At 44.5% G+C, this 13969-nt stretch overlaps 1 protein-coding gene across 1 annotated transcript in view; it reads left to right on the top strand.

Moving 5' to 3' along the window:
- Nucleotides 1–13130, top strand: part of FAT4 (FAT atypical cadherin 4) — a gene marked incomplete at its 5' end in the record, with an annotated part of 73307 nt that extends 60177 nt beyond the window's left edge. The window contains 4 exons of the mRNA XM_082482446.1: nt 444–568; nt 1708–1925; nt 6605–6866; nt 11184–13130. Coding sequence (XP_082338572.1) covers nt 444–568; nt 1708–1925; nt 6605–6866; nt 11184–13060 — 2482 coding nt within the window. The 3' untranslated portion in view covers nt 13061–13130. The remainder of the gene's footprint in view (nt 1–443; nt 569–1707; nt 1926–6604; nt 6867–11183) is intronic.
- Nucleotides 13131–13969: the final 839 nt, after the last annotated feature.

Here is a 13969-nt window from a genome sequence, read left to right on the forward strand (position 1 = left end):
TATCCTCCAAGTGGTCTTTCAGAAATGATGGACTATCTGATTCTATTGGGTTTTCTTCCATCTTGGCGTTTGAAGTCGCCACCGTAGCAATTATGTCAGTCTTTCGTCCAAATTTGCTAGCTCACCCTTCTTTCAGCCCCCAAGTTTGCGGTGTTCGTTGTGGTATGAAACCTCTGGAGATCTGCAGCGTAAAGAGCCCTTAAAAGAGTTTCTTCTTCTCTTGCGTAACAGATAATAGGAGTTTCACTGTCTCTGAACTCTTTTCTGTTTCGTAAGACTGTTAACTTGATGCTGAAAATTGGGATCTGTTTAGAAACACGAGCTGTCTGTGGAGAAGAGCCTCTCCATTTTTGCATTTCTGGGGGGAAGGATACTTCCCAGCACATTTTCTCTGCTTATTTGTGCCTATGCTCTTCAGCATCTACTTTTCCGCTTTGTTTCAGGTGTCCCAGACTAGAAGGCGCTTGCACGACCAGCCCCTGCCAGCATGGTGGCACCTGCGTTGACCACTGGTCGTGGCAGCAGTGTCACTGCAGAGATGGACTGACGGGAAAACACTGTGAAAAATGTACGGAGAAGGTTTCATTGTCTTTCTCCTTAACGTACACCTAGCTATGGTTTAACCAAATGCCATTAAGAGTTTCTTTTCAGGGGCGTGGGATAATGAATTTTATAAAATAATGAGAACAAACAGCATGTTTGCCTCTTAAATAATTTTGAAGGAAAAGTCCACGATGGACTGTTGTCCTTTCAGGAGCTAAAAATAGCAACAAATGACATATATCATGTTTTCTGGTCCGTATATCACATTTCAGGTATCTTGCACTCATTTAAAACTACCGCTTCCCAATAACAGGTAATCAGTAACTAAAATAAAGCGATCCCGAAGGAGGGATTTGTCTGCTCTGGGGAGGTAAGAGGGTAAGGGAAAACCCTTCCCTTCACGTAAACGTGGTGTGCATGTGCTTACGGCTTTTCTGAACTGCAGGCCCTTTTATCAAATGGCCCTCGGATTATATGCAAGAAAATATGGTAAATGTAAATAAAAGCAAGCCTTTTACGCTCTGGGGTTATTAACTGGCATATGGATAGCTCTGTAAATCAATACGGGATTGTCTGGGAGAGCAAAGTGATTTATTTCCATGTAGTTGCAGAATAATGACTGGGCTTTGTTTTCTTACATGTCCCATTATTGTTTAGCTGATTTATATGCTTTTATTGCGCCGGTTTACAAAAGAATTTAGCCATAATTTTAACAGCATTTGGTAGTCAATGCTCTGCCATTTTTATTCTTTTTTTTTTTTCATGCCGTAACAAATAGAAAGTCATTATCTCTGCCCTGAAGAGCTTAGAGTTCAATATATCATGAAGCCCTGCTTGCAGTAATGGAAACAGTAACATCCCTGGGAAGGAATTACAGTTCTGAGAGCCAAATTTTTTTCCCTACTCCCTCACTTGTTCCCTGGCGAGTTTTAATTTACTATTGACTGATAGCAGCAGTAAATTACTAGCACACTCCCACTCTCGAACACACATTCTGGTGCAAGCCAAAGAATAGAGGGGCTGAAATTGCCATTCGCTCCCGCTCTCCCCCCTGACCTGCTCTGAACTTGATCTCTGCTCCGAGAGAAAATGGTCGTTATTAGGCAGATGATGGCTGTAGCTGTAACGAGCTGCCTACTCAGTACCTCCCAATCCTTGTCCCAGATATTACCGCCGACACTGCCTTATCGCTGGAAGGCAAAGGACGACTTGACTACCACATGAGCCCAAACAAGAAGCGAGAATACATGATGAGACACGGCACACGAGGCGCCGGCCCGGGACCCCCGAACGCAGAGCGCTTGGAAGTGAAGTTCAGGACGAGAAGCGAGAACGGCGTTTTAGTTCACGTCCAGGAAAGCAGCAACTTCACTACCGTGAAGGTAAGATTACCGCTAATGCCGAGCTTGATTTGATTGGACTGCCTCATGCATGGTGATCAAAATCACATTTTTCCATTACTCTTGCTGTTTCCTATATAAAATATTAGGTCTTTAACTGAGGCTAGGCACTGGTCCAGTATCATTCATCTTCTCAACAATTCCCTTGCTATTTGCCAAGGTATCAGAAGATCTTGATGGTTTTGTATCTAATCACTTTTGTCTGGACTCCAAATAGTGACTGTTTTAAGGCAGCAAGTACAGTCTTCATTGCCATATTTGTTATCGTCATTAAGTTACGCCCCACAGAACAAATCGTTTTGTTATTGGTCCTTTATCTTCTGATTTTTTGGGGCCAGGAACCCAGACCCTCCTTAAGCTAGCACACAATTGCCAAAAAGTTTTCATAAATTCCTACTAGCGTGGCTCATGCTTATCAAACTAGGAAGTGAGGGATAACTTGAATTCATGAGCTTGCCCACAGACCAATGTCAATACCAAACTATTTTAAGATACGTAGCTGAACCAATGCTTCAAATGCCACACAGTTTGGGGTTTTTTTCCCCAAAGAGTTTATTGCTGCAGAAGTTACCTTTCTCAAGAGAAAGCGATGGTTCAGTTCCTGGCTATGACTCAGTCCATTTACTCATAACTCTAAATGAGTACAGCAGTGATGTTGGCAAGCCCCTTTATAGGGTTGGTGTAAGCTCCAAGTTTCCTTGACTGCTCTAAGGCTTTCCAAGTTTTTTTTCCCCCTGACTTTTAAAGAAACTCAAATACAGAAATTCACACTTTCTAAGCTTCAGCCCCATGGATATTCTCCACCTGCCTGGTCAGAGGTACAGAGCTTTCCTGACACACCGCTGCGTTTTAAGAAGCAAGTCCACATTACTTCCCTGGCGTACGCTTTTCCCACATCATTTGATAGGAAGTTTCTGCCTCAGACATCTTAGCAGATAAGATCTTATTATTTTGAGTTCTGGAGAGAAAAAAAAAAAACCAAACAAACCAAATACTACCTTTTTCTCCCTAGTAGAATTTGCTAGGTCAGCTCCACAAGCATTATTAAAAAAAAAAAAAAAGAGAGAGAGAGAGTTGCCTTTCCTGGCTGAAAGCACTAGTGGTGTGTTTATGCAAACACTCTTATTATTGTTAATATTGGTGAAGTTATACAAGCAAGCAGAGGGTGTCAAGTCCCAGACCCAGCTGTGCAAGGGTGGAGAGCGGAGGTTTGCCTCGGAACAGATGCAGCAGTTTGAGGAGGGAGAGGTAACATCACTGTACCGATTATGGCCGAAAAGTTCCCAGATGATGCCAGTAAATAAAACTGTAGTAATTTAACTGTAATTAGTACAGTATAGCTCCTGTGCCCCTGCTCATACCTGGAGCAGGTATCATGACGAGCATCTCACTCCACTCCCAGTGCAGGAGATGCGCTGTGGGAGCTTCTGCTTGCCACTCTCGTGTCAGTCCTCAAAACAGGCGATTTTATAACTTGATTTTTAGGTCTTTTTAATATGTGTTTTATCCCAAGAGTAAGCATTCAGAGAAAACCTGCCATGTGTTTTTTAATATTAAACTGTGCCAGGGTGAAGCTACAAGTCCTGTGGCTACTTCTGTGCCTCCGCATTTTTCCTCTTGTAGTTAACTGGGTTTGGTGTAGCGGCGATTGGGGTAAAATTAAAGAAATACGGTAATAAATCAGACCCACTGAGATTGCGAGCAGCTGGTTCCCGAAATGATGGAGGTAAATTCCCCCCAAAGAATCCAGGAGAGGCCTTTATGATACAAAGGGGTCCTTAATGCAGGAAAGATACAAAAACTAGCAGATTAAATTAAACAATGGTCAAATTCAGATGGAAAATGCCCCCCTGAAAACACACCAAAAGGAAGAGGGTAGGGGATTCCTTATGAGTAAAGCTCTTTCTCACAGCTTATTTTCCTACAAATAATAGATGTTGCAGCTAATTCAGTTAGAAGTAATATGATAAATACAGCAGGTTAAAGGTGAAATTGCCAGCCTTGTTTTAGCTGGAAATCTCACCTGAGATCAGATTAAATGAGCGTAGCTGTAGCTGTAGCTCTAAGGTCTGTGAATTGTACGGGTAGAGAATGTGGATCACGTTACTTATATGCATGTGTTGGGGTGGGGTGACGCTGGCCCAGGTTGCCCAGAGAAACTGCGGCTGCCCCATCCCTGGAAGTGTTGGAGGCCAGGCTGGATGGGGCTTGGAGCAACCTGGGCTGGGGGGAGATGTCCCTGCCCCTGGCAGGGAGGGGAAACTAGATATCTTTAAAGGTCCCTTCCAACCCAAACCATTCTGTGAGCCCATGCACATATTGAGCTGCAGGAATAAATCAGAACATAACTCCTTTCAATGATAGCTCATCCAGTGGGCCATAAATCTGTAAAGACTAGTGCTCAGATTTAAGACAAATAAGAAGCAATTTGTTCAGTAGAGGAGACTCAGAATATTACTAAAGTTGAATCATAGGAATATGTTTGATTTAGTGGTTCATTCTTTTCATTATATTCTACTTGTCAGTTGCTCTGCCATTTAAATAAAACCCAGAAATGGGTGTTGCTCAGTATTGTCAGCATCAGCATTTGTTTCAAATTTAGAAATATGTTGTGCTTCAAGGAACTGAGATGAACATTCCTTAGTTTTTTCCTGGTTGAAGAAGTCATGGACTTGTCTTGTCTCTGGAAATTTTATTTTCCATATGCCACTAGTGTATTATTTATGAGTCTGTTAGCATTAGTCACATGCAATTTTAAAGAAACAGAAATAGACCTAAAGAGTCATAATTCAGTATGGAAAATATAAGTTGCTGACAGGTAAATAATTCTGCAATTCTTCTCTAATGTGGAATTAAAAGTTACCATTCTGTGCTTAGTCTTTCCATATATTGTCTGATACGGCATATTTCTTTTCGTTTCCATAAAGGCCGAAACACAAGGCAGTATTTTCATGGAGCATAAAAGACAAAATAAGACTAACAGGCCAGTTACAGGTTACAAACATAAATATATGTATATATTCTTCCCAGCTAATCTTTTAATAAATACTCTTGATTGTGGCAAATGTTGTTTAGTATGTTGTCATAGTCTGAGTGACTGCATTTCCAACTTTTCAGAAATTTTCTTTGGGCTGCACGTTAGTTTAGAAGCGTGCCACCTGTGTTTGCCAGGAACAAAAGCATCCTGTCTCTGAGGGGCGGCTTTATCAAAGAGTCCCTCAAACAATACATTTGCAAATAGTCCAAATTGTTGCGTTTATAAATGAAGTGCGTGCACGTGTTAACCATTGTATTTCTTGATCCGAGTGGAATACGCACTAGGTGCATTCAGTTCAGGCCGCTGCCAAGACGTGAGCGTGGTCTTACAGCCGTATTAAAGCTGATCTGTATGAACAAAGTCCTCAGCTTGCATCACTAAAGAAGTAAATCCAGAGCATTTAACAGTTTCTGGAAACGAGAGCAGCATTCTTGCAGCCGGTGTGTCACCTCACAGTTCTTCCCAGGTGAACGTTATTTTTCCGGGAACGCAGCACGCGAGGCTTACAGAGCTTTCAACAAACCTGAGGCTTCGACCTTTCCTGGGCTATGCATGCACGCGTTCTGCACGCCCGTGTTACAGATCCCGGACCGACCGAGCTGCAGCGAGGAACACGGGAGGGAAGAGAGTCATCTTATTTAACGCGTGGGACCAACCATGCAGAGCATGGAAGGAAACTCGGGACAATTTGCAGAGCCACCCTACAGGAGCTGTACGCAAGTCTGTACGCCCTTAGGAGCTCCGCTGATGTACCCGACTCCTACGCAATATTTGAGAAGCTGGCAGGTTTGGACGTTGGGTTATTGTTTTGTTGGGGTTTTCTTCCCTGTTTCTTAAATGCAGAATTTGCCCTGATCTCATTTTGGGATCGTTGAATGTTAAGCTAATAAGAGGTTTGAAATCCTGCGTCTCATGATTCAGTAGAATTGCGAGGCGTCACTCCTAGAGGAAAAGCCAAAAAATTTTTCATGGAATTTAATAGTAACTTTTTTTTTTCCCCTAACAGTTCACAAGTTTAAAAGCAGTCTGCTCAAGGAAGCACCATTTGAAAATTCACACGCTTTGCAACTCTTCAGAAAGGTTTCTAAAATCCAACTATTTTTCTGCAAAATGCAAATTAGCAGCAAAACCAGATAGGAAATGGGGATCTTGTCCAAGTCCTGCCATGCCGTGTATATTCCTACTGTGTCGTAATGAAAACTAGATGGAAGTTTTTCGGGCAGGGCCGACATCTGTTTACTCTGCAAAGCATTTTCCACGCTCGCATTGAAGAAGGAGGAAGAATTATTCTTTTATTGGATGAAACGTTTTGTCATGTGCATGCCCTACTGCTGGCCTCTCAAGAGGTTTTTCTCTTATGAGATTAGCCGGGGGACGAGTGGATGGCAGCTCGAAGTTGTCTACAGAGGCAATGATGTATTTAATTGCGTCCAAATTTTTCGTACTAAATAATCAATGCGTTTTCAGTACAAAGCAATTATTTGGGGAAAAATATACCCAGCCTTCCGATTACAACCAAAGCTACTGCAGCTGTACTGCGTAAGCATTACATCGGTTTTGTGTGTAAAGGAGTGGTTATGTGCGTATCGTTTTAAAATGATGCATTTCGCTGTTTTCTCATCAGATAAAAGGTGGCAAAGTGCATTACGTCTCCGATGCTGGAATTGCTGGGAAAGTGGAAAGAAATATCCCGGAAGTGTACGCTGCGGATGGTCAGTGGCATTCGGTGCTCATTGAGAAGAACGGGTCTGCTACTATCCTGTCGGTCGACAGGACTCATAGCCGAGACATCCTCCACACCACGCAAGACTTTGGTGGACTAAACGTTCTTACGATTTCTTTGGGGGGAATCCCATCAAGCCAACCTTTCAAGAGCACAGTTGCAGGTAATTTTTTTCAATATAGTGCACGTAAGCCGATTTGAGCAGACAAAGGGTCTCTCTTTGCTCAAAGGTTGCAGAGTGTGCTGTAATTCTTTATTAGTAATTAATATACTTCCGTACTTTGCCAGGAAAACTGCAAATTGACTGAGTAAGGATCCGCAGGCTTTGTTCGTTCAATGCACGTTGCAGCCTTGTTGTTTCCAAAGCAGACATTCCAGCTGCAAGGCTTTTTGGAGGCAGGGGGTGGGTTGGCTTGCCTGGCTGTAAATCAGTTCTTATCATTTTGTTATGCTAATGGAGAAGAAAGGGTCTATTCTTCACCTGGGTCAGAATCTGGAAAATCAAAGCAAATCTTTTGCTTGGGCAAAAATGGTAAATGAGAACTTTGTCTCTGTAGGGGTTTGTAAGTACTGCAGGATTTAGCCTGGTTTTAATATGATTAAAATATTTTCTGAAACTCCCAACTTCCTCCTGCTTTATTCTGCTGTCAAATGAAGAATAGGATTTATTTCTCAGCAACAGAAACCAAGGACAATGAGGAACCACCCTCTGACTGAAATCTGGCTGTTAAGAAGTAAATCAGTCTCCCTTAAGAGTTAAATAAACTGTCTTAGACCCTGGCAAAAGACGTAGATAACATATATTTGATATCATTCCCCCAGTGATAAGTAAAGATGGAAGTGATTTTTAGCTACAAACTGTGAGATACTCCAGACAATGCAGGCGTAGGTTTCGCAGAGTTTTTATGTTGAAAAAATCTTCCTGACTTCAAGAGTTGTGACCAGATAAAGGATCTTTGACTGGAGCAAATTCACACTTCACATTTGTGTCTTGTGAATTTGTATGACATGCGGTATGAGACCATATGAACACCATGCCTACCTTTACCATTTTTACATGTATGTTTTATGAGCAGTGTGTGCATGGAAAAGTCAGAGGCTTTTAGGAAAGCTGGAACAAAGGAAATTGGGGACGCTAAAATCTCACCACTGCCTGATGCTGTGGCAGGCAAATTAGGAGTGTCTGGCTTCCATTAGGAATACACAATCCAAAATCTCTTATTCATACGATTTTATTTTATGTTAATATTGGATTACATTGTGTACAACATACCAAGGATTTACAAGGGGGAGGTATAAAACTCTGCATGAACTCAGAGAGTCAAAAATATCTGCAGCGCTGTTAAAGGCAGAAAAAAGCATACGCGGGTGACAATTCCAGGGCTGTGGAGCTGGTATAGCCAATAGCATTTTTAAAGCCGGGTAGACCTGACAAAATCCCGGTTGCTGTTTATCGCATCACTGCTGCAACGGACCACCAAGCGTGCGGCAAGGTAATCATCCATTTTGCTTGGGCTCCCACCTGAACCTAAATCCTCAATTTCCTCTTTATTTGGGAATGTAAAAACGGGAGAAAATGAAAATAAAGTAGTGCTGGAAGAAAATACATCTCTCAGAATGGAAATAATACAGAAGTAGCATGCTTGCAAAACTTGGAAGGCCCTCTCATGTCCCTTTACACCCCGTGAATTGCATCTCTCAGCAAAACGTATTTGACGTTGATACCCACTTGTATTTAATTTCTGACATCAGAGGGTGTTCAAATTTTAAAACAACATACTTTGAAGACTGTAAATCTGTAATACCGCCTCACACAGCTTGAGTGTATTTGCTATTTCACGACAGAGTGAATATTCATAACATCCATCTCCGTGCTACTCCTTTTTACAGAGATTTCCCGCTATTCACAAAATAGCCATTCATAGTGGCAGTTCTTCCATTCCAGCAATACCTTTGCAGAAATGAACCTTTCCCTGACACGGCTAACACAGGGAAAATTTGCTCCTGTTTATTCTTTCGCCCAAGTGCAATGCTTCGGAACTGAGTAGTGGCACTTTCCTTCTCCTTGTCGATTACTTTTATTGATAATAGCTGATAAGTTTGGCCTTACATAATATCCTCCTGCAAACCTGGCACCACGCACAGCATCCCAAGGACGATCCAGCAGAAGTTAAGGAAAAATAAATATGTTTTTTACAGCAACCATGCGTGTGGGCACCGAGAGCGTAACTGACAAACACACCTCTGCGTACCCTTTTGTCACAGCTCCGCGCAGAGGTCAGCATAAGGTTGCACCATCCTAAAAGCCTCACAGAAAGGGTTAAGTCTGGGGAACCCAGAGAATTATTAGGCTGGCAAAAGGCTGGATTTGCCTGCGACCTCACACAGAACCACCGCACAAAGGCTGGGGGATAATCCCATCTCCCGGGGCGCTCTCAGCGCTGAAACTCAGCGTCACCACCGACAGGGGGGCGCTACGCCCAAGCTGTGGGAAGCTTGGGAAAAGGCCACTGGGGATTCAGGGGCGTAAAAGTATTGCCGTGATTTTAGGAGGCAGCAAGACGGGAGGCTTGGCTGAAGCATGATAGGCAACTTCAGCCGGGAGCGGGGGAAGCTGGAAAGCACAGGGGAAAGGGGGCAGAGCCAAGCCAGCTGCGCGTAAGGTGCCTCTGTGGGGATGGTAAGAAGGGTTAGAAATGCAGGAAAATCAGGAAACAAAAAACATTGAAGTATATTGAATGAAGTTCTTAGAAGGAATATTTCTTCTAATTGGTTTTAAAGACTTTAAATGCTGTTAGAATAGATGTTTCCCTATGGTAACTGTGTGAATTCTTGGCTTGTTTACTGAACAATGGAGCCCTTCATTTAGCTTTAGTGAAATGGGTGTATGAATTGAAATTGAGTCAGTTTAACAGTCTATTTTTACAAAATACAATGTTTCTGCAAAATCCAACCGTTTGCTCATTGCTCAGTATTTTGGCAAACTAATTTTGCTTCAAGGGGAAACTACATTGTAATAAAGATCAGAGAATATAACTTTCGGGCTTCCTTCAAGGAGCCTATCTGTGAGATAAGCACACTACAATCACAAAAGTATCCATTTGCATTGCAAACCTCAGATCTAATCTGCTCAGTGAGCTGTGGAGTTGAGTCTCTATGTGTGAGCAACCTGTTTTTACCCAAAATGCATTTTTTCATTTCGTTTTATATAATACTTTTTCCTCGATTTCAGCTTTACTCCCAGTCTCCAAGCTTGAGATAAATCCTTCCTAATCAAACAGCAGTTCCTTCTCCCGCACAGCCTATAGAATTCTTAAAAAGACAGATTGACATTTCAAATTATATTTAGGCTTCTGCTTACAATTGCCTGTTTTTTCAGATTTAATGAAAGTAATGAGAGTGTAAACTGTCTTACAGGCGGTTTAGGAAACATGATATGTTAATTTCAGCATCTTAATTGCAGGGTTTGGTACATTTTATTTACTGACCTGAGAATATTGTCGTAACTTTGCAATCTTAGTGTTGAAGTTAAAAACTTCCGTTTCTGAATTCTTGTTTGGCAGGCTTAAAAGAACCAAGATATCTTGGTATCCTTTATATAAGTGCCACTCATGTATCTTCAGAGAAATTACTTAATTACTTTCTTATCTTTAATCTCTGTTTCTGTGCACAGCTTAGATGTGAAAATCTTTAGTTTTAAAAGGTGCATGCGTAGAAGTTATGTCAGAAGCTCCAGGCGTGACCAGCCTTTACTTAATCTTGTTCTCTTAAAAAGGAGATTTCAGTTCCTATCTAATATGAAGCCTCCGAAATTATCAAAAGCTTATGAACAAAATAGGCATTGCAGTGGAAGAGGAAATATTCAACAGAAGCAACAAAACATTCCTTACACATGAGCCTAGATGACTCAGCGCAGATTGTCAGATATTGAAACACCTATGAACGGGCCATCCTTCTAGCGAAATACCATATGATATATATTATATAGTGTTATATAGATTATATATAAAATATACTATATGTTACTGTCTATAATATAATATTATATGGATTGTATGTATAATATACTATATAATATAATATTACACCATTATGGTTAATATTACAGATATTTGTACATTAATCACAACTCAATATAAAAATGCGGGGAAGCAATCGTAAGCTCAGTACGCATAAGATTCACTCGTGAAAATATGGAGGCTTCGTGTGTGTGACTTACCCCACACGCTGCTTCAAACCACATCAGGAAACCAGGCTGCCGCCTCCATTGTAGCATCGGGTTTTCCATTTTGTTGCTTCTGTGTCGGTGTTTCCCCTTTCATTTTGGGGGGGGGCAAGAGGCACGCCGCAGAGCTTGTCATCTGCTGATCCAAAAAGCTTCTCCTTCCGCGTGACATTGATGCGCAGGGTGTCTTTGGCCTCTGTTGACAGTGCATACTCAGTCTTCAGGTCCCGACGTGACTCTTGCTTTTCCTCCTAGGCTTCGACGGCTGCATCTCCTACATCAAGTACGGCGGGGAGAGCCTCCCCTTCGCTGGCAAGCACAGCCTCGCCACTGTCTCCAAAACAGACCCCTCCGTGAAGATCGGCTGCCGCGGCCCCAACGTCTGCGCCAGCAGTCCCTGCTGGGGCGAGCTGATGTGCATCAACCAGTGGTACGCCTACCAGTGCGTCCCACCAGGCGCCTGTGCCTCCAGCCCCTGCCAAAACGGGGGCAGCTGCGAGCCCACACCACACGCCGGCTTCACCTGCAGCTGCCCTGAGGAGTACGCGGGACGGACATGCGAGGCGGTGGTGGCGTGCCTGGGGGTCTTGTGCGCCCCGGGCCATGAGTGTAGAGCGGGGATCAATGGTGGCCACATCTGCCTCCCATCCCCGCACCCTGCCGAGCTGTCCCTGCCCCTCTGGGCCGTGCCGGCTATCGTGGGGAGCTGCGCGACCGTCCTGGCGCTGCTGGTCCTCAGCCTCATCCTCTGCAACCAGTGCCGGGGAAAGAAGTCGAAAGCCCCAAAAGAGGAGAAGAAAACGAAGGAGAAGAAGAAAAAAGGGAGTGAGAATGTGGCGTTTGATGACCCGGACAACATCCCGCCCTATGGTGATGACATGACGGTCAGGAAGCAGCCCGAAGGGAACCCGAAACCCGATATCATTGAAAGAGAAAACCCATATCTCATCTACGACGAAACCGACATCCCGCACGCCACGGAGACGATCCCCAGCGCCCCGCTGGCTTCCCCCGAGCCTGAGATCGAGCACTACGACATCGACAACGCCAGCAGCATCGCTCCCTCAGACGCCGACATCATCCAGCACTACAAGCAGTTTCGGAGCCACACGCCCAAGTTCTCCATCCAGAGGCACAGCCCGCTGGGCTTCGCTCGGCAGTCCCCCATGCCCCTGGGAGCCAGCAGCTTGACCTACCAGCCTGCCTATGGGCAGGGCTTGAGGACAACCTCTTTAAGCCACTCAGCGTGCCCTACTCCCAACCCCCTGTCTCGGCACAGCCCCGCGCCCTTCTCCAAATCGTCCACTTTCTACAGGCACAGTCCGGCGAGGGAGCTTCACCTCGCCATAAGGGAAGGGAGTCCACTGGAGATGCACAACGACGTCTGCCAGCCCGGCATTTTTAACTACGCCACTCGGCTGGGGAGGAGAAGTAAGAGTCCGCAGACCATGGCGAGCCACGGTTCCCGACCGGGAAGCCGCCTGAAGCAGCCCATCGGGCAGATCCCTCTGGAGACGGCTCCTCCGGTGGGGCTGTCCATCGAAGAGGTGGAGAGACTGAACACCCCTCGCCCCAGAAACCCCAGCATCTGCAGCGCAGACCATGGCCGGTCCTCTTCTGAGGAGGACTGCAGAAGGCCTCTGTCCCGCACGAGGAACCCGGCCGATGGTATTCCCGCACCCGAGTCCTCCTCCGACAGCGACTCCCACGAGTCCTTCACCTGCTCAGAGATGGAGTACGACAGGGATAAGCCCATAGCGTACACCTCCAGGATGCCCAAGTTATCCCAGGTCAACGAGTCTGATGCGGATGATGAGGACAACTACGGCGCCAGGCTGAAGCCCCGGCGGTACCCTGGCCGCCGAGGCGAGGGGGGACCGGTGGGGGCACAGGCGACCGCCACCAGCTCCGGGGAGAGCTCCCTGCCCGTGAAGCTGGGGCAGCAAGCGGGAAGCTTCAACTGGGACAACCTCTTGAACTGGGGCCCGGGCTTTGGGCATTATGTGGATGTTTTCAAAGATTTGGCATCACTTCCTGAAAAAACAGCAGCAGCAGCAGCAGCGAGCGAAGACAGCAAAGGTGGTACAACGAAGCCTGTTTCCAAGGATGGGGAAGGAGAACAGTATGTATAGGCTTTATCTCCTGGTATTGCCGCGGTGCAAAGCCATGGGGACCGGTCAAACCATTATATGGTTGTAGAAAAGCAAAGGTCAGCATTTGAACCCCAGGCCAGTTGGGTTGGAGGAGACTTTAAAAATAATAACCATTATGCTGCTGAAAGAGACTTAAAAGGTTTTTAATTTAATTACACTTGGATGAATTTATTTCTCCTGCATGCATTGTATTTGAAAACAAGATATTCGGCATGCAGCCTTTGAAAAGGGTTCCCTATTTACCATTGGTTGGTTTGTGATTCTTAAATTAATAATGCTTTGTTCTGAAAATGAACTAATTTTTTTTTTTTTTAATTGTGAAGGATGTGCATATCGTCTCCAGCTACTAACGTGTTTTACAGTGCCAGAGTATTGAGGATTTAATTTTCCTTAAGAAGTGCATGGAAGAAGGATGGTGAATGAAGGAATTACAGTAGTGAGGTGTCTCAGAAAACGTAGTTACCATATCCTGCAGTTGCTCACGTGTAACTTTAAGGACGAAATCAGCTTGAATAATTGCTGGCAACAGTGCTGTAAGTCTTATTCCATACAAGAGGTGCTAGAAGCAGCTCAAGCCAGTCAGCACTTTAGGAGTTTTTTTTTATTTTCAGCTTGTTTATTTGTTTGTTTGGCCTCCCCCCCCCCCCTTTTTTGTTTTTTGTTTTGTTTCGTTTTTTGACAAAGTTGTGTGAGAGCTTCTGAATCTCTATGAAATATTTGGGGATGCTTCACCCTGGTCCCTGCCCACCCTGCTCAGTGCTTCCAGTGGGAGGGGAGCGATCGGCGTTTGTCAGCCCAGCCTGGCACGCAGCAGCACCATCCGTGGGAGAGAGGGAAGAAAAAAACAAACTTTGATTTTTTTTCCATGTCTCTTGGCCTCCCATCTCG

This window comes from Vanellus vanellus (genome assembly GCF_965231255.1).
Source record: "Vanellus vanellus genome assembly, chromosome: 4".
Taxonomy (NCBI): Eukaryota; Metazoa; Chordata; class Aves; order Charadriiformes; family Charadriidae; genus Vanellus; species Vanellus vanellus.